The 21,400-nt window shown below is 40.8% G+C and overlaps 1 protein-coding gene across 1 annotated transcript; it reads left to right on the plus strand.

Annotated features, from left to right (window-relative positions):
• The first annotated feature begins 840 nt into the window (after positions 1-840).
• LOC134652860 (rac GTPase-activating protein 1-like) lies at positions 841-21,390 on the plus strand. The gene is made up of 14 exons (XM_063508059.1): positions 841-1,016; positions 1,579-1,781; positions 2,865-3,018; positions 4,341-4,498; positions 5,489-5,590; positions 8,190-8,313; positions 8,908-9,067; positions 11,048-11,174; positions 13,619-13,768; positions 14,272-14,422; positions 16,318-16,417; positions 18,671-18,797; positions 20,663-20,787; positions 21,345-21,390. Exons 1-14 carry the CDS (start codon positions 905-907, stop codon positions 21,376-21,378), a joined length of 1,827 nt encoding a protein of 608 aa, XP_063364129.1. The 5' UTR covers positions 841-904; the 3' UTR covers positions 21,379-21,390.
• The last annotated feature ends 10 nt before the right edge of the window (positions 21,391-21,400 follow it).

Below are 21,400 nucleotides of genomic sequence, written 5' to 3' on the forward strand. Positions count from 1 at the left end.
GGGTTCCCCATACTTCGAACTGAAACTCAAAATTGTTTTTTTTTATCAAACCCATACGTGTGGGGTATCTATGGATAGGTCTTCAAAAATGATATTGAGGTTTCTAATATCATTTTTTTCTAAACTGAATAGTTTGCGCGAGAGACACTTCCAAAGTGGTAAAATGTGTGTCCCCCCCCCCTGTAACTTCTAAAATAAGAGAATGATAAAACTAAAAAAAATATATGATGTACATTATGCAAACTTCCACCGAAAATTGGTTTGAACGAGATCTAGTAAGTAGTTTTTTTTTATACGTCATAAATCGCCTAAATACGGAACCCTTCATGGGCGAGTCCGACTCGCACTTGGCCGCTTTTTAAATTCTACTCTTTTTTGCTAAGCTATAATTCAAAGTATTTTGCGGCAAATTAAATATTTCCTAGTAAATTTTGACTTTGGGGTATTTACCTTAGAATGTATAACAAATCTTTTTAGATGGCAATATAGTACGTTCTGAATATTCGACTCATGCAGTCCATGCAGATGTTTTGCAAAGACAGATTGATATATAGTTAGAATTAATAATATTTGTGGTTCATGTAGAAAACCTTTATTCTGTTCATTGATCATTATTTTATCATATTCTTATTCTTAATGTAAAAGTTTCTCATATTCTTAGAAATACTCAAATTAAAGTAGTGTAGTAGTGTGATCTATTCGACATTTTGAACGCATTTAAGGAATCCCCACCTCCATGGATGAATGACCAAAGCCGTTATTTTTCATTCAAGGTTTCGTTTCGTACGGTTGTTTGAGAACTGGGAGTGGATTTGTTTTTCAAATTGAAATAAGATTTGCTTTCTCTTGAAAATTTCGTAATCTGTGTTGCTTAATGTTCAGTGTATTGTTATTCTAAATCAAAATGAGTTCAGGAAATTCGGATGTTGAGCAAAGGCTGGCTCTCTCGTTGGTCGCTCAATTTGATGATTTAAATCGGCTGAATAACGTCCTCAACGACGGACATTCCGAACAATGTAAGTAAAATATAACATTTCTTCTCATAAAATGTTTGCCGAAAGTTGTGTCGTTACTTGTTATTGTGCCAGACTTTGGAATCTTAACTCCTATTAGTTACGCTGCCTTCTATCAAAATCATGTTAATTTTTGCATAAGCAACAAGGAATTTATTAGTCTACCCACTACCTATATTACTAAACATATTGATTGTTGAGAAGTCTCACATATCGTAGCATATTTTATATGATAAATTCAGTAAGCTATTTCTTCTATTTTCATCATTTTGTATTCATGATACTAATTTATTTGATCAGAATTAACACGACTTTGGAATACGTCATTATCTCACTTTCTTACTAGCTTGTTTCAATGTTAAAAGAAACTTGTTAATGATAATAACTGGGCAAGTAAGAGTTAACTTATCATTTCATCAATATACAGTCAAGTTCACAAACCCAACAGTAAGCCAAGGTTGTGTAAAAACTCCAACTTACAACAATTTACAGTAAAAACATTGCTACTTAGCAATTCTTTATACGAAAATAAGCAAAATTGATAAGCTAATACTTCTCCTCACAGGTTTCCTAGCATTTGTGAAGCAGATGGAGTGGGTGCGCAGCCAATGGGCCTCGGCGGAGGCGGAGGCTGCTCGGCTGCAGACAGAATTGATGGAGGCCCACCAGACTCTGTCCAAGTGGGAGGCCAAGTTTGCACATGTTCGGAAACTTCTGGATGGGGAAAAGAGGGAGAGGAACATTGTTATGAAGAAGTACAGCGAACTGGTGAAGTTCTTTTATTTTATTACGTTTTACTTAAGCCGGCCACACACACTAGGTTATAACCGATGGTTATGCCTGCACAGTTTACTTGTGCTGGCATAACTGAATGTGTGTATGACAGGACTCCTTGCCTGCGCAAGCAAAATTGAAAATATCAAAATTTATATTTTTTGCCTGTCGGTTGTGCTTGCGCACTTCGCTTGCGCAGGCATAACTGAACGTGTGTGGCTGGCAGGCTTGATAGGCTTCAGTTATCCAGTGACTCGATAGGTCGCAAGTCACTGTGCAACAATGTCGTCTCGCAAACGAAATGCAATTGTAGAGGATTTTTAGTAGATTTTTAGGGTTCCGTAACCAAAGGGTAAAACGGGACCCTATTACTAAGACGCCACTGTCCGTCCGTCCGTCTGTCACTAGGCTGTATCTCATGAACTATGCTAGTTAGACTGTTGAAATGTTCACAGATGATCTATTTCTGTTACCTCTAGTACAACAAATGGACTCCCATGTTTTTTTTTCCGTTTTTATATGTAGATAATGGTACGGTACCCTTCGTGCGCGAGTCCCACTCGCACTTGGCCAGTTTTATTATTTTTTAAGTGTGGAGTGGATTCATGGTTTGTATGCGTCTATGGCTGACGAAATATAAACCTAATAGCGCTATTGCGTCGACGTCAACGACCGCTACCGGTGCCATGATGGTTTGAACTGATGAGTTTGTGCAGGTTTGTCGTTACGTGTGTGTGCGCCCTATGGAACTCGGTCGTGCCTGTTGGTTTTGCTTGCACAAGCAAAACCAACACGCAAAACCTAGTGTGTGTGGCCAGCTTTAGGGCCACTTGCGCCATCCAGGGTTAGTGTAAGGCTTGAGTGGACGCTCGAAGCGGAGCGTTCGGCGGGGCGTGCAGCATGGCGTCAGGCTCGCAAGTCATTTGAGCAGCATGCACTAAGGTCGCTACTATATGTTTGCATTTGTTTAACATGCACACCGCACGCCTTGCCCCGCTGCACGCCCAACTCAAGCATCTTTTTTTTTTCTGGATTTGTGTTGTTTTGTATGTCTTAATTTTTGTCATCTTGTTGTAGAGCAAGCTACTAGACATGGCTCGGGACCTGCTCTTCAATGATAACCGAGCAAAGCTGAACGATGAGACACTGCAAAAGCTAGCTTTCCTCAACGGCACCGCTCATCAGGAGCATAATGCCAGGCTCACTGGTGTCCCTGAGCTAAACTCTACTGGTAAGTTTAATTTATATAAAATTGAAGCATATCCTATTTCCAGTCTTATTAATCTTATTATATTATATTGTTTAATACACTAGCAGCTGAAAGCTGATGCGTCTATATCACTGCACTTGTTTTTTTTACAATTAATGTTCATTTATCAAATGTTGGAGTAGTCACAAACGTGACATCTAGTTTTTATCTAGCTGCAGGAATTTGATGATAAACTTTGACCTCTTAATTAATGTCTGAACTATTCGACATGTGGAAGCCCATAATTATAATTGTGTTGATGCTAAAATACAGAGGTTTGGCATTAAATAGACTCAGTAGATAGAATGGTAGGTACTTATAGTTCTAGTTATCCAATACATATCGCTACGAATGTGTACTTGTGCTACGATGTGATATGTCACATCAGAAAGTTATTTTAAAATAAATCTTGGTGTTCTATGGCACCCCAGAGGTGCAAATGGCCTTCACAAGCTCGCACCACGCCTTCCTATCTTCAGCGACCTTTCTGGCCTCGCTCCAACTCAACCCGACGCTCGTAGCTTATTTGCGACAGACCGCTGCCAAGAGTGTACAGGGCGCCCGTGGCCACGGCTTCTTCTAAAATAATAGTACATTATTGTCGAGGTTCGGAAGTAGCTACTTGCAGGCTGAGGATTCGTAATTGAATCCGAAGCCAGCAAGTAGCCTTCCAGCCGAGTCATATATAGTGCTTTTCTCAAAAATGGTGCAAGAAATAGAAATATTTTACAGAAGCAACGTTCCAATTTTCACAGAAAAAGGTAAAACCATTAAAAAGATTTGCTTGCTTGCCAAAAAAAAAAAGAAGTGTATTTTCTGCTGAAAATACGCCAACCTATTTGAGACACCTAAATAGTCGCGATACCAACATTAAGCCTGTAACAGTCTATCGCACCGCACCGTGACCTTGGAGCGTCGCACCCGTAAGTGAGAGCGAGAAAGAGATATCTGTTTCTCGCTCTCACTTATGGGTGCGACGCTCCAAGGTCGCGGTGCGGTGCGATAGTCTGTTACAGGCTTTATAATAATAAGTGCTGATCATCTGTTTGGCTGTTTAAAGAGACCTATGCCTTCATTTGATATGGCCATTTAAAGTTTTAAAAAGTTTGGAACTCGTTAAATAATGGAATTTGTATGCGACATTGCAGTCCCGAAATCGAGACTGCAATGTTTTTAACTTTTTAATTTTTTGAATGACCATAAACAACGCACTTCGCGACCTATTTTTTAACCGGCAACGTCGACTTTGCCGTCCATTTTTGAGAAAAATAAATATCCAATACAGCTGATTATCTCTTCCCCAGGTACGCTCCTCTCAGAAATGTCCTACTCTCGCTCTGAAGAAGACCTGGATCTGTCGATAGCGTCGACCCGCCGCTCGTGGGTGCAGCGGGGAGGCTGGGCGGCCCGAGACGCGTCCGCCGGCAAGAAACGACGCTCTTCTACCAGTTCTGCTACCAAGGTCAGTACAAACTGTTGATTCTCTGTACCCCCAGGCACGCTCCTCTCAGAAATGTCCTACTCTCGCTCTGAAGAAGACCTGGATCTGTCGATAGCGTCGACCCGCCGCTCGTGGGTGCAGCGGGGAGGCAGGGCGCTCTTCTACCAGTTCTGCTACTAAGGTCAATAGTTTTTGTCAAATACGCTCGGAAATGTTTTTATCACGTTGAGCGCTAGACGAATTGCGAGACGCGTCAGCAATGGAACCTCCTGTGTCATTAACATGGCAAAGTGAGCTTGAGCTGCAATTCAACTTTTTTTAAGACGTATTTCTATCATAGGGGTTCATCCACATATTACGTTACAGCAACAGGGGGTCATGCCAAGTGTGACAGTATGTAGACCTATCTCAGTCCTATGATAAAAGTGACAAGGGGGAGGTGGTGTTTAATAAATCGAAATTTTGTGTGATGTAATTAATGGATGACCCCTAGGCCTACAGTCAGAGCAGCCTTAGAGTGCTGAAATCCCCCTGAAGAATGGCAGTTTTGAGAGGTTCCCATCCAAAATTAGGTGTTGTACGTGCATGTAAGAAGAGGAAACAACAAAACACATTCTCCTAGACTGCGAACAGGTAGAAGTATACAGGAGCAAATACCTAGGTATCCATGCACACTAAGGGCCCATTTAGACGATGCGAGAACTCGCATGCGAGTTTCATTACATTGCGGGTTTTCATCGATCGGTTGAATTGGACATAACCAACAGTCCGCAATGTAACTAAAATCGCGTGCGAGTTCTCGTGCCGTCTAAATCAGCCCTAAAAGAGGAATTTAGCAGCCTGGAAACTTTGCTAGGCTTCATGGAAGAACTGGGGTGGATCGAGGTGGGGCAGAGTAGCGCTACCTCGTTTCTCGCAAATAGGCACAATGGTTGTTGATTTGCGGAAAATGCCCAGAAGCACTAACTAGGCTGCACTAGGTCATGTAACTAATGAAGCCATGTTTCTCAGACGGTGGAGCTGCAGGGCGGCAAGGTGCTGGCCACCGCGACCACCACGCTCACGTTAGAGCGCGCCGCCACCAACCACGACATGAAGCCGCCCAAGAACTTCGTAAGTTGAACATAGCTGTAGCCCACAGACAATCCAACCTCTAGACATAGCATAGTCGCGCTACCCCCTCTGCCACACATACGGTAGCGTTACTCCATCTTCGAGTCAATCCCGTGCCGTGATTGGTCTGTGTCTTTGAACGGACCAATCACGGCACGGGATTCGCTCACCTCGTCCCCCCGCACCCCCGTATTTTTGGCAGCATCGGTTTCATGAAAGAATTGGCCTAAGCTCAGTCTAGAGGTTGGATTGTCAGTGCTGTAGCCTTAATATATAGTTGTAGTTTTCGCTCCAATATGTTTTCATGATGTGCATACATGCTTTGGATGGCATTCCCAACCAAAACCTGTACTGAAAATAATTATTTCATGTAACAAATGTTATCTGTTTTGTGTGCCTAATAAATAAAATAAAAAAATAAAATAAAATAAAATACGAGAAAAAGAGGAAAAGGGGACGGTCGCTTCTCCAAGTCCATACAAACGTAGTCCCCATTTTCCTCGCTGGATATTGACATTATGAAAAATATTTTTACATAATTTGATGTATTTTAACCATAGCTATGCCTGTACGTTTGACTTTTGTTTTTTTTTTCATTATTGTAAAAATTAGGAGCGAAAAGCAGATTTCATACAAATGTTTAAAATTTTATAATAATTAAAAATAGCCATGATTGAAATACTTACATCAAAATGTGTAGAAATATTTTCAATAATGTTAATATCCAGAGAGGAAAATGAGGACTACGTGTGTATGAAAAGGTGATTTCGCACGGGTACTCCACTTTCGCCTTAACCACTCTAATTATTGAACAGCCAGCAGCCCTAGCACATGATTGGCGCGATAGTATCTCGCGGCGAGATAGACTACCCGTCTTTTTCTAAATATGTTAATAAAATAGGGCGAGATACGGTCACGCCAATCATGTGCTAGCCCGGCTGTGCCGCATTATACACCGTGTTTTTAGGGTTCCGTAGCCAAATGGCAAAAAACGGAACCCTTATAGATTCGTCATGTCTGTCTGTCTGTCCGTCTGTCTGTCCGTCCGTATGTCACAGCCACTTTTCTCCGAAACTATAAGAACTATACTGTTGAAACTTGGTAAGTAGATGTATTCTGTGAACCGCATTAAGATTTTCACACAAAAATAGAGAAAAAAACAATAAATTTTTGGGGTTCCCCATACTTCGAACTGAAACTCAAAAATTTTTTTTTCATCAAACCCATACGTGTGGGGTATCTATGGATAGGTCTTCAAAAATGATATTGAGGTTTCTAATATCATTTTTTTCTAAACTGAATAGTTTGCGCGAGAGAGACTTCCAAAGTGGTAAAATGTGTGTCCCCCCCCCCCTAACTTCTAAAATAAGAGAATGATAAAACTAAAAAAAATATATGATGTACATTACCATGTAAACTTCCACCGAAAATTGGTTTGAACGAGATCTAGCAAGTAGTTTTTTTTTAATACGTCATAAATCGCCTAAATACGGAACCCTTCATGGGCGAGTCCGACTCGCACTTGGCCACTTTTATTTTTATTTCCGTTAATTTCAAGGGTGCATTCCTGAGCTTAAATCAAGTAACTTTCTCAAAGACACCGATATTCTAATTAATTCCATTTCGGAGATAATCAATAATACTACTACTTCATGTACCTAAGATGGACTAATTACCTACCTAACCCTTATATTATACCTAAGAACTGATGTAAAAGGTAATGAAATAAATGCATTTGTATTTGTATTTTTTTTTTGTAATAATTGATTTTTTTCCTATAAGGCCTCTACAAGCGTGTACTCTTGCCTTAGGGCCGGTTAACATATTGATTAGTGTTTAGGATGAATTCATACATTTGCTACTAAACTTAAGTACAATCTCGGTCGATCGATGTTCGAAATGACATTGATATGTCACAGATTTCAATTGTTTGGTTGAGTTAAATGTAATTGAACTTGGCTGGACACGCTGCCGCGTGTCTAGATGCCCGTGTTACAACAACGCTATATGCTACATTTAATTACTTTTTAAACTTAATTTTTTTTACAAAAAGCAAAAAAAAAATTGTTTTCCAAAATTTTCGACGACCGGTCTGGCCTAGTGGGTAACGACCCTGCCTGTGAAGCCGCGGTCCTGGGTTCGAATCCCAGTAAGGGCATTTATTTGTGTGATGAGCACAGATATTTGTTCCTGAGTCATGGTTGTTTTCTATGTATATAAGTATTTGTTTATTATATCTATCGTTGTCTGAGTACCCACAACACAAGCTTTCTTGAGCTTACCGTGGGGCTTAGTCAATCTGTGTAATAATGTCCTATATAATATTTATAATATTTATATTTTATAAAAAAAAAAATTAAATATACCATTTAGTTCTCTTAGGGCCACTTGCACCATCCCACTAACCCGGGGTTAAGCAGTTAAACCGTTACCCAGTGTCCAATTTTGTACTGGTAACCATGGTAACTCCAGGATTAACCGGTTAACCCCGGGTTAGTGAAATGGTGCAAGTGGCGCTTAAACGTACTTAACCATACCCCGAAGTTAACGGGATTCAATAAAAACACGGTGTATATTTGATGCTGACTTGTGTTTCCAGCAACCTATATCGGAGAGCAGCGACGAGGCGCCCCCGCCGTCGGCCAGCAAGACCTCGGCCCGTTTGTCCGCTAAACGACTCAAGGAGGAGCATGTGACACCCTCCGCGCCTCCTAGAACTACTGGTATGGTTTGAACTCTTTACTTATTCTTTTTGTGTGCTATCAACATCAGTGTACTATATTATGAGCAGCCATTTTCGTTTACAAAATTACTGATGAAAATGCGATCGTATAATTTGAATACTATTGCCTGACTATATCTTTGGTTTCGACCGGAAATATCTAAATTTTTAGCTCAAACTCATATACTTACTTATACTTACATAGGTAACTTTATATCAAAGTATTTCGTAGGTTGTACATTTTATTTTCATCACAAGTAAGGGGCTATTCATAAATTACGTCATTTCAAATTAGGGGGGAGGGGGTCTGGACATCGGATGATGGTAGCAAGACGTAGGAGGAAACGGGGTCATTCGAAGCATGATTTTTGGATGATTTTAGGGGGGGGGGATCAAATATCGTCAAAAATAGATGACGTAATTTATGGACAGCCCCTAAAAGGTGTTTTTACATGTAGGCGATGCGGTCCGTAAATCTTAAATTCCGATTTTTTTGTAATGTACGTACGAAATCAGGCAGAAATTTTATTTATTTTCCTTTTTTTTTATACACAATGTACTATTCCTGTCTTGTTTTCCATGCGCATTTGATCAGACACGGACACGGCATCGGACACGCCCATGCGCACGGTGCAGCGCACGCCGTCGTGCGTGTCGGCCGCGTACGGCGGGTCGCCGCGCGCGCGGCCCCGCCACCACAACTTCGTGGCCAAGAACTTCTACAAGCGCGAGACCTGCGGGCCCTGCGGCAAGACGTGAGCACTCTAGTTTAAGAGCCAACAGGAGTGGTCATTTCTCCATACAAACGTGCTCGACTGTTTCCTACGTGGGTTTTGAAGCTAGAGCAATGATTTTTTCAACACAGATTAATATTGTCAATATCTGTGTTGGACCGTTTTGCTTTTTTTGATATTTTTGTTTTTTAAGGCGCTAGAGCCCTTCAAAAATGGCCAAAATGGCCTAATTGACTATGCCTCAATGAGAGGCGCGCTATTCAAAACTTATATCAATTAGCCAAAAAAGCAAAACGGTCCGACACAGATAATGTTATAATCATTTAGATTTCCAAATTTGGTTACGATTGGTTAAGTTTTGGAGGAGGAAACAGTCGAGTACGAAACCTCGATTTTTGAGATTTTTACGCAGGATTTTTCGCCTTGTCCTTATCGCACTAGTTTTAGGAGCCGCTTCCGTTAGCGAGACGGGTATATTTACCTAAAATATTTAAATCTCAGCTCCTGTTGGCTCTTAATTTTTAACAAACAGAAACGTCTGCGGTCCATATGGTGGAAAGATTTGCTGGCTATGGATAAGGTGTTGATTAGAGATGCCACGAATATTCGGCAACTATTCGGTATTCGGCCTATTCGGCCACTTTGCCGAATATTCGGTATTCGGCCGAATACCGAATATCTGTTGCCTCTAACTAAAAAGAAAAATTACACAAAAAAAATACCAAAAATGAGGTATATTTAATATTTAAAAAATATTATTGGAAAGTCGTTTAATAGGAAGGCACGTTTTTGAGCATTTGTTGATTCCAAAATATGTTATTGTTATCATGGGTCTGATTTGATTGACTGACTACATTCATTAATTCTGTTCAACAAAAAATATATCTTAGCAAACGTTGTGATTTGTTGACGAACAGTTTTCATAATAATTGTGACTCAAAATGTTCGCATGTCATGCCGAATATTCGGTATTCGGCCGAGAGGAGGGCCGAATATTCGGTATTCGGCCAAATTCACTATTCGGGGCATCTCTAGTGTTGATGGCTCAGATGGCAGAGCGCTGGAGTATCGATCCAGAGGCCGTGAGTTCAAATCACCCAAGACAGTAATTTTTTCCACTTTTAAATTTATTGTGAGCAATTTCGTTTTAACTGATCTTCCTTCCGTCCAACTTTTCTTAGTTTCATCTGGATATGACAAGTGATCGGCTGGGGTGAGCTATTTACAGTATTTACCTTATAATTTGACAAGTCTTTACGTCATATTATATGGAAAATAGCTCACCCCCGCCGATCACTGGATATGACACTACAACAAAGTACTTCCAGTCTTCTTTTCTCATGTCACGTCGGTGATAGACAAACAATAGTCCGCCTGATGGTATGACGGTGTTTATCTATAAAAACCTTTTTTGAATAACGTAGAAACATTTCTTGAACAATCTAATACTGTACCTGTAGTCTCTCTAAACTTCAAAAAACCTCAATTGGAATTTCATTTTATCCTCGTGCCGCCCAATGTACATTAGGATGTACGCTCAGTTTCGATGGAATGTCGACCTTAATTTATAACAAAGTAGGTAGTTTACATTTCATTTATCTCGTAAAATTTTCTGCCTAATTAAATTCAACCCAATTAAAACTACAACAAGATTCAAACTTCCTCGGCTATAATTTTGTATGGTGGGCGGCACGTGTACCCAGACATAACGAAGCCTCTTTTGACGTCTGGTCTGGCCTAGTGGGTAGTGACCCTGCCTGCTAAGCCGATGGTCCTGGGTTCGAATCCCGGTAAGGGCATTTATTTGTGTGATGAACACTAATATTTGTTCCGGAGTCATGGATGTTTTCTATGTATATAAGTCTTTATTTATCTATATGCGTATGTATATCGTCGCCTAGCACCCATAGTACAAGCTTTGCTTAGTTTGGGGCTAGGTTGATCTGTGTAAGATGTCCCCCAATATTTATTATTTATTTATAACAAAATAACGTGTTCCAGCATAAAGTTCGCGAAAGTTGGCATCAAGTGCGAGACGTGCCGCGCCCAGGCGCACCCCGAGTGCCGCGCGCTGCTGCCGCTGCCCTGCGTGCCGCCCGGCGCGGGTTCTAGACGGAACAACGCCTTGGTATGTTATACAATAACCTTTCATATGTGTATAATAATGAAATATGTATATTTTTTATTAAGGAATTAAATGGCTTAAATAAATAAATAAAAATGTGTATGGTGGTCAAATATCGTGGATTCAAACTTCGGTAAGTTCTGTATACAGTGTGTAAATCCAATACGGGCGAATATTTAAACGGTGGTTAGCATAGGACCTAAAAAGTATATTCAGATACATTTTACTTAGAAATGCAATGAAAATTTTAACCATACAAAATAATTCGGCCCGCAATGTAATACACCACACGTTACGGGATACGAGCTTTTTAAAGTAACTGTCAACGCTTGTTAGCAGTTACAATAAAAAGCTCGTATCTCGTAATGTCATGTCATCTTCTGTTTCTTAATGTTTGCAGTACATTGCTGCTTGGTACATGTGAAAAAAATTCATTACGGAGTCATATTAAGTGTAACTTTAAAAAACTTCTTAATTAATGATTAGACGGGTAAATTCTTATACCTGGTTTAATTTATTGCCCGTATTGGACTTACACACTGTATATTCACCTTCATATATGTGTGTGGTGGTCAAATATCGTGGGTTCAAACTTCGGTAATGCTGTATAGAATAATCGACCTCGAATTAATTAAATAATAGGCTAGATGACAAATTTTCATTTATGGTATGAATCAATCAGGTTTGTTTTTAGGATCAAATGTCTATATGGGACCCATTGCATTAGAGCAATACAAAAGTCAGAAAAGATTGTCAAAGTCCGACAGTTGTACTTCACTCGCGAAACGCCACGAACAAAACGCTATATGTACGTGACGTCAAGGTCATTGAGATCGCATCTTGAAGTATGAACAAAACAAGAAAATTGCATTTTTGTCGGTGAAATATTGCGTATGTATATAGTTGCTATACAATCTTTTTTGGATAAAATGTGAGGATACGAATGGTATCCTTACTGATTTCGTTTTTGAAAGTTAAAAAAAAAACTTAAATTTGAAAACTTTCAGGTGCTGTATTTTTGTATTATTTCCATTTTTTTTTATATCCACAATATTGTGATAAATTGCTCATTTGCTATCTATTTTACTAGATTTTGTTATAAAATTCAACATGTGTCATCATTCCTATTCCTGAACACGTTTGATCCTAATCGTAATAGTTTTGGAGGATATACTCTTAGATTAATATTTCTGGTCGTATCCATTATGGCCATAATCATAAAACCATTATACAGTGTCTAATCTATCATTTTGTACTCTTTGTCACCAAATAAATCATATTCGTCTATCCATGTGCCAAATCATATCCATATCCGTTCACACTGTTAATATTAATTACGGTTATTACTTTTCATTTCCATTGTTATCAGACCAAATGAATTGTCATTAGGCATTAGGAAATAGCTCGGTCTGCGTAGACGTGCTTCGAAGTAAATACACGATTGGCCCTACAGGGCTCGGAACCGGTATATTTTAAAAACCCTGAAATAGCCCAGTATTTTGAATTATGTTATGCTCTTTTCGTAGGCCTGAATCATGTATTTAGGTAACAGCTTCGTATTATTACATTGTCCCATTTAAAAATGAAATAATAAACCAAAGAACGTTATAATACCGGTATTTTTGTGTGGAGACAATACCGGTTTCCGACCCCTGGGCCCCGATGCTTCGAGTCAGGAATGTCTACACAACCCGATGTGCCTTGCACGGCAATTTCCTCGCGAGGCGGCTGGTTCTCTGAGTTTATTGCAACCAGGGATGTTGTGGATGCAGATTTTTTGACATCCGCGGATGCGGATGCGGATGCGGATGCGGATATTTTAAGGCTCACATCCGCGGATGCGGATGTCAAGATTAAGTACTTAGAAAACGTCAAATATTACATTTTTAGTATTTTTTTTATTAAAAAAAAACGATACGATTAGTATTTGAGCAAGAATATAGGTGCGTTATATTCACAGACAGTCCAACCTCTAGACATAGCATAGTCGCGCTACCCCCTCTGCCACATATAGGGTAGCGTTACACCATCTTCGAGTCAATCCCGTGCCGTGATTGGTCCGTGTCTTTGAACGGACCAATCACGGCACGGGATTCGCTCACCTCGTTCCCCCGCACCCCCGTATTTTCGGCAGCATCGGTTTCATGAAAGAATTGGCCTAAGCTCAGTCTACAGGTTGGATTGTCAGTGGTTATATTTAATAAACAGTAACTTGGCCGACTTTTCTGGATCTAGACGATTTCGTTATAGGTAATGACGAAATTACCTAGCACTTACGCCGCCACTAAGACGTTCCTCTACCGACTTGTTTGACATCCGCATCCGCATAAGATCCGCATCGATTTGATGCAGATGCGGATGTTGAAAATAATGCGGAAGTTCCGCGGTTGCGGATGCGGATGCGGATGTTCGCAACATCCCTGATTGCAACCATCACGCATTTCCAGGAGGGCTGTATATCAGATTTCGCACCGAGCACCCCGCCCATGGTGCCCGCGCTGCTGGTGCATTGCATCAACGAGGTGGAGAAGCGAGGGTTGTCAGAGCGAGGACTCTACAGGATCAGCGCCGTTGAAAAGGACGTCAAGCGGTTGAAGGTACCTACAACTATTTATTCTGTGCCACTGATAAACAGCTGCCATCTGGCATCTGCCTAGATATACTCATAATTATAATATAAAAATATAATATAAACTAGCTCTGTTAGGTGTAGACCTCGCGGTAAACTTAGAATACGTAAAAGTGAAAAATACTTGGTTCATTGAGTCATTATCACAGTGAACTGACAATGGCAAGACCGCGAGCGCCATAGATCCTATTTGGCGCGTAGTCTTTTATGCCAATTTCCGCATTTTGAAAAGTTTCCAAAAACAGGCTCGACAAAAAAAAAACAGAATCTGGTCACTGCATTTTTCGAGTTCTGCGCGGGCATACGACAGCATTTTGCCCGAGTTAAAACGGTGGCTTAATAAATAGAGGGGTTTCGTTGGTCTAAAAATCGTATACCTTTCTCCCTATCTTGGTGGAGAATAGTGAAAGTTTCCGTTAAAAGTTGCTAACATCGTATCTGTGCTGGCCGACATGATTTTTCCGTTTTCAGGAGCGTTTCCTCCGCGGCTGCGGTTCGCCGCAACTATCCAACGAAGACATTCACGTTCTATGCGGCTGCATTAAGGACTTCCTTCGCTCGCTTCGGGAACCTCTCGTGTCCAACGCGCTGTGGGCTGACTTTATGGAAGCAGCGAAGCTAGGTAAACCATCATTATAAGGCAATTTCTTTTTCCCAAGTTTTTAGGAGCGTTTCCTCCGCGGCTGCGGCTCGCCGCAACTATCCAACGAAGACATTCACGTTCTATGCGGCTGCATTAAGGACTTCCTTCGCTCGCTTCGGGAACCTCTCGTGTCCAACGCGCTGTGGGCTGACTTTATGGAAGCAGCGAAGCTAGGTAAACCATCATTATAAGGCAATTTCTTTTTCCCAAGTTTTTAGGAGCGTTTCCTCCGCGGCTGCGGCTCGCCGCAACTATCCAACGAAGACATTCACGTTCTATGCGGCTGCATTAAGGACTTCCTTCGCTCGCTGCGGGAACCTCTCGTCTCCAACGCTCTGTGGGCTGACTTTATGGAAGCAGCAAGGCTAGGTAAACCATCATTATAAGGCAATTTCTTTTTCCCAAGTTTTTAATAACAATAAATCTGTTTATTCAAGACGACATAGGTCCAACACAATCAATATTACAATGTAAAAAACAGAATTAATAGTAAAATAATAAACAGTATAGACATTTTCAAATATTTAAGGGTATTTCTACCGAAACTAGCATAGGAGTGGCGCGACAGTATCTGGCCCACGGAAGAGACTATTCTCCTTTTTCTATGTTAATTAAAGAGGGACAGGTAGTCTGGCGAGATACTGTCATGCCACTCCTGTGCTACCTCGTCTGTGTACTCTCTGTATGCATAACTTTATAGAGGTCATTTAGGCTAGATCGAAGGCCTTTACGAGCAGGTTCCTGCAGCTTAATTGTTCTGCAGAATAAGTAGGAGGTCGAGAAAGATTTTTTCATGACAAAAAAAGGATTTACGAAAATATTTTCATGACAAGGGACTAAGGGAGTCTCGTCATGAAAACATTATACTTTAATCTTTGATGAAAACGCTTGAAAAACAAGGTATTGAATAAATTAAAAATAATGTTTATATAAATGATGCTTCCAGAGTGCCTCATTCATCAGACATAGACATAGAAATTTTTTATTTAACACCACATTGAAAAATGTTTACAGGCAATGCTACAAAACATTACAAGCCTTAGAATTAAACTTAAATAGGCACAAATTAATTTGTTTACATGTAGATATAAGTTTTTTTAAATTATGATGCTAAAAAGGAGCGAACCTCAGCATGTGTTGCAGCAGGCTTACCTACTACAACACTGGTTTTCAGGCCGACCCTTCGTACAATACGAATTTGCTTGCTGTTGGTCGGAAACTCTACGGCTAAGACTATTTTAGTTCAAAAAACAGTAATAATCAGTTGAATATTTGAATGATAAATAACCATGTTGTTTTTCTCAAAAATGGACGGCAAAGTCGACGTTGCCGGTTAAAAAATAGGTCGCGAAGTGCGTAGTTTATGGTCATTCAAAAAATTAAAAAGTTAAAAACATTGCAGTCTCGATTTCGGGACTGCAATGTCGCATACAAATTCCATTATTTAACGAGTTCCAAACTTTTTAAAAGTTTAAATGGCCATATCAAATAAAGGCTTAGGTCCATTAAACAGTCAAACCCATGATCAGCACTTATTATTATAATGTTGGTACCGCGACTATTTAGGTGTCTCAAATACGTTGGCGTATTTTCAGCAGAAAAATACACTTTTTTTTTAAAGGCGGCAAGCATGAATGCGGCAAGCCAATCTTTTTAATGGTTTTACTTTTTTCTGTGAAAATTAGAACGTTGCTTCTGTAAAATATTTCTATTTCTTGCACCATTTTTGAGAAAAGCACTATATATGACTCGGCTGGAAGGCTACTTGCTGGCTTCGGATTCAATTAAACGGACTCCCAAGGTCGTCCGTTTAAAACGAATCCTCAGCCTGCAAGTAGCTACTTCCGAACCTCGACAATAATGTACTATTACAGGCGAGCCGACGGATGCGGCTGCGGCCGTGGTGCAGGCTGTGAGTCAGCTGCCGCCGCCCAACCGCGACACGCTCGCCTTCCTAGTACTGCACCTGCACAAGTCAGTATTTCATTACTTTATCACATATAGCATATTAGTGTAACGCGCACCTCGTGCAAGAAAAATAATATACACATTAATCCTTGCACGAGGTCACAGGGCGGACACGCCGTACATCAAAAAGCGGCCAAGTGCGAGTCAGACTCGCCCATGAAGGGTTCCGTATTTAGGCGATTTATGACGTATAAAAAAAAACTACTTACTAGATCTCGTTCAAACCAATTTTCGGTGGAAGTTTACATGGTAATGTACATCATATATTTTTTTTAGTTTTATCATTCTCTTATTTTAGAAGTTACAGGGGGGGGGGGACACACATTTTACCACTTTGGAAGTGTCTCTCGCGCAAACTATTCAGTTTAGAAAAAAATGATATTAGAAACCTCAATATCATTTTTGAAGACCTATCCATAGATACCCCACACGTATGGGTTTGATAAAAAAAAATTTTTGAGTTTCAGTTCGAAGTATGGGGAACCCCAAAAATTTATTGTTTTTTTTCTATTTTTGTGTGAAAATCTTAATGCGGTTCACAGAATACATCTACTTACCAAGTTTCAACAGTATAGTTCTTATAGTTTCGGAGAAAAGTGGCTGTGACATACGGACGGACAGACGGACAGACAGACAGACATGACGAATCTATAAGGGTTCCGTTTTTTGCCATTTGGCTACGGAACCCTAAAAATCATTTGCCTTTAGATGTGAGCACGGCACGTCTGTACACGCGTCATTGTGTATGTGTGGGTAAGTCGCTATACTAAAAGTACGCCAGAATTCCGCCAGATTATGGCCAGATTTGTGTCGCGGGGCGAGGTAATGAATGAATGAATGAATGAATGAATGAATGATAATTTATTCGAAACACACATACACAACAACACTAAAATAGGCTTAAATCTAGGTAAATTAGTAGGTAAGTAACAGTGCTGCGAGGGGTTGCAGAAAAGGATAACACTCAGCATGTGTCGTAGCACATGAGTTGTGTTACGACGCTGATTTTCAGTGTACCCATTGACACTTAAAACAAACACAAAACAACACAGAACATAAAAACAAAACCGAAGCAGAATACAACAGAATGTGCAGTTGATGTGAGTTGAGTGCAGTAATGCGAGTCGGGGCGGGGCGGTGCGTGGCCGTTCTGTATGATAATACTATTACTTATTCTGTGACGAGATGCACGTTACCCGCGCATGTTAAGACACACATGTTATGTATAGCTGGTCAAGCAGATCTTGTCAGTAGAAAAAGGCGGCAAATTTGAAAAATGTAGGCGCGAAGGGATATCGTCCCATAGCAAATTTGAATATCGCGCCTTTTTTTACTGACAAGATTTGCTTGATCAGCTATATATACCATTTACGGATGATCAACATTGATGGTAGAATCCCCACATATTTTGCCTCGTTTTTTCTACTCGTCGACTGTAATGGTCTCTGAAACCATCTGATCGGATTCAACTATAATATTCACAAGCAAATGCTGCAGTCAAAAACGGTAGCTCAAATTAATTATTTTAGGTTGTATAGTAGAAACAATTGCTTAATAAGTGTGCGACACCCTTAACCCGTCAACTCCCACGTGTGTGACGTCACCATAAGCGTTCTGGCTCAAATTTGAGCCCTTGGGAACTGACAGGTTAATCCATCCAGACTATGAAGCGAGTCTCCATAGGCTACTGTGACCAAAATTGAGAAAAAACTGTCCAAAAATTGAATTTAGCAATGAGCAAGTACCAGGGCCTCATGAGTTATGAGAAGGTGTCGTTGGCTAGCCGACCGGGCGCCTATGGAGGTATCGCGGCCGCTCGCGTATCTTAGCTGTATACTTTTGGTTTGTTTACCTAAATGATCTACTAAGTATTTTTAGGGTTCCGTACCCAAAGGGTAAAAAACGGTACCCTATTACTAAGACTTCGCTGTCCGTCCGTCCGTCCGTCCGTCTGTCACCAGGCTGTATCTCACGAACCGTGATAGCTAGACAGTTGAAATTTTCACAGATGATGTATTTCTGTTGCCGCTATAACAACAAATACTAAAAACAGAATAAAATAAAGATTTAAGTGGGGCTCCCATACAACAAACGTGATTTTTGACCGAAGTTAAGCAACGTCGGGCGGGGTCAGTACTTGGATGGGTGACCGTTTTTTTGCTTGTTTTGCTTTTTTTTTGTTGATGGTGCGGAACCCTCCGTGCGCGAGTCCGACTCGCACTTGGCCGGTTTTTTTTGTTTACTAAGTATTTTTTCCAGGGTGGCAGAGAGTCCGGAGTGCGAGATGGGCATAGACAACCTGGCCAAGATCTTCGGACCCACCGTGGTCGGATACGGCATGACGCAGGCCGCCGACATGTATACTGCCACAGCCCAGATAGTTAATGTAAGTCAAACTATGTGTTACATTAATAGTTTAGGTTCTGGCATAGAGAAAAAAATACATAGAGTGCTCACTCCATACATCAGTTCAGACTATTAATTTCAGTGTCTACATCTAGCATCGAATAGCGGAACTATCAGTACTGCTACTTGACAATAGATGTAGCACCGACCGGAAAGTCTTATCTCAACGGCATAAGACTTTCCGGTCGGTGGCGACATCTATGGTCAAGTAGCAGTACTGATAGTTCCTCTACTCGATGCAAGATGCTAATAGTCTTTTTGGTACTAAAACTGATGTATGGAGTGAGCACTCTATGTATTTTTTTCTCTATGGTTCTGGTAAATCTAGAATGCTCCGCAATGTAAGAATTGATATTTGACAGTTGTAAACTGACCCAGCGGTGGCAGCATGGTTCCATTTTTATCGCATGTCACTATGCTCGTCACTTTCGCACTTACATACTTGTTAGAACGTGACAGGCATGGTGGGCTACCGCCGCTGGTAAGGGTAAGGCTATCAATTACTAGACGATTGGAATTAGCGCATCGCGTTAGTTTAAGGGACTTTGGTTAGTTTAGGGGGTTTGGCTTTATCGGGAAATGTGGTTTCTGTTCATGACTTAAATCATCCTGTATAACCTTGCGTACCAAGAATAACATGATAGTGTTATCTTATTGTCCCTGTCACACGATGTTACCAGTATGGGAGCACCATAGTTGGTGTAATCGCGTACTCTAAGAATGATCCCGTAGACGAGCGACGCGTACAGTCAGCAGCAGAAGTTGCAGAGCGGGCTTGGTGTTCAAAATTACCTTGAAACGCTCTTATTCTCTTAACAATAAAATCGCGTCAAGATAATTTTGAATACCTCGCCCCCTTAGCAACTTCTGTTACTGACTGTATGCCAAGCGCGAACAACAGCAAAAGTATAACTATTAAATTATACAACGGGACTTAATCGCGTATCTAAGTTTTAAGATTTACATCCGACGTTTCGAGGACGGCGTTGTCCCCGTGGTCTCGGAGAAGACTGGCTTAAGTTGACATCAGCATCTTCTAACCGCGCGAGTTTTTCGAACTACCCGCACTTGGTCTTGTTTATCCGCTTGAACGTTTTGCGCACTAGGGATGTCACTCTGTCGACACACAACACTAACGATATTCGATTTATCGACTGTCGATATTCGTTTACGCTTACATTTACTAATGACTGGATTCCATGTGGATGAGATCTTGAAACCCTCGTCCCGATTGAAATTACTATGTTTTTTAATTTCAATGGCTTCCCGTACTAAGTCCCGTTGTATAATTTAATAATGTGTAAAAATCGTGAAAGTTTAAATCAGTGTTAAAAGTATAACTGACTCAAAACACTACAATTTTTTCCTTTGCCTTTTGCTAAATAATTAATGGTTTAGTTTGTGCGGAAAGAGAAGAGTCGTGGAATGTATTGGGCCCCATACATTCCACCACTCTTCTATTTCCGCACAGACTACTAATGATATAAACTCTGGTAATAGGGAATATTACGCGAAAGTCTGCGTAGGGGGCGCCACATCAACAACAAGTAAACAATCTAAGGGTCTACCGCAAACGAGAGAGTCGACATTTTGTTGTCTAACCTCTCTATCACTCTTGCATATTCGAGCGATAAAGAGGAAGATAGCCGAGTTTCGATTTCGCGTTCCCCGGTAGGCCCTTTGTAAGCAAACCGCCTTGATGTATCAATGTCATATTTGATTGTCTGTGAAAACTTGTCAAAAACCAGTTTAAGGTACAGTATGTATAAGTTACTCTATGGCATACTTAAGTCACTAGTGCTGCACTCTGGCGGCAAAACATTGCAGTAATACTCCCTATACCAGGTGATGCAGCTGCTCCTGCGGCTGCCGGCGGACTACTGGGCGCAGTGGGCCTTCCCGCACGACGCGGGCTCGCCGCTGGCCGCGCCCCGCCCGCGGGGCTTCTTCTTCTCGCCCGTCGACACCGGGTGAGACTTGACTCTTTTATTCTAGCACCATACCTTAGTACAGTCAGCAGCAGAAGTTGCTGAGCGGGCGAGGTGTTCAAACTGATCTTGACGCGACTTAGCACATTCATTGCCACCCAGCCAAACAAGACATCCGCGCCAGGCCACAAATTGTCGTCATATAAAGCTGTACTTAGTACCACGATCCCGACTATCGGGTCGCCCGGCCTGGGAACGAAATCACAAAATACCCGATAGTCGGGTTTTCGGCACTGAGGATGTGTTCATTGTTAAGAAAATAAGAGCGTGTCACGGTTGGTTCTCGCGGGCTTGGTTTCTGCAACTCGACGTCATATTATTGCGCCTATTTTGAAAAATAATCAGCGGACTTTGCTCTGCTGCCAAAAAAGAAATTAGATCTCATCATGACATTAATTTGCCAACCCAAGATGTAAGAAAATATAAAGCTCTTAAATTTCCTGTTTTTCTATATTTTGGCATTTGGCAACACATTAAAAATACTAAATTGCTAAAATTACTTACAGAATTATATTAATCCTTAATTTGTTTGCTTTCAGAGTTCAAAGAAAGAAGAGAAACTATTTTCAGTGATTAAAGAAAAAAAAGTGATTTT

The sequence above is a fragment of the Cydia amplana genome, chromosome 12 (assembly GCF_948474715.1).
Source record: "Cydia amplana chromosome 12, ilCydAmpl1.1, whole genome shotgun sequence".
NCBI lineage: Eukaryota > Metazoa > Arthropoda > Insecta > Lepidoptera > Tortricidae > Cydia > Cydia amplana.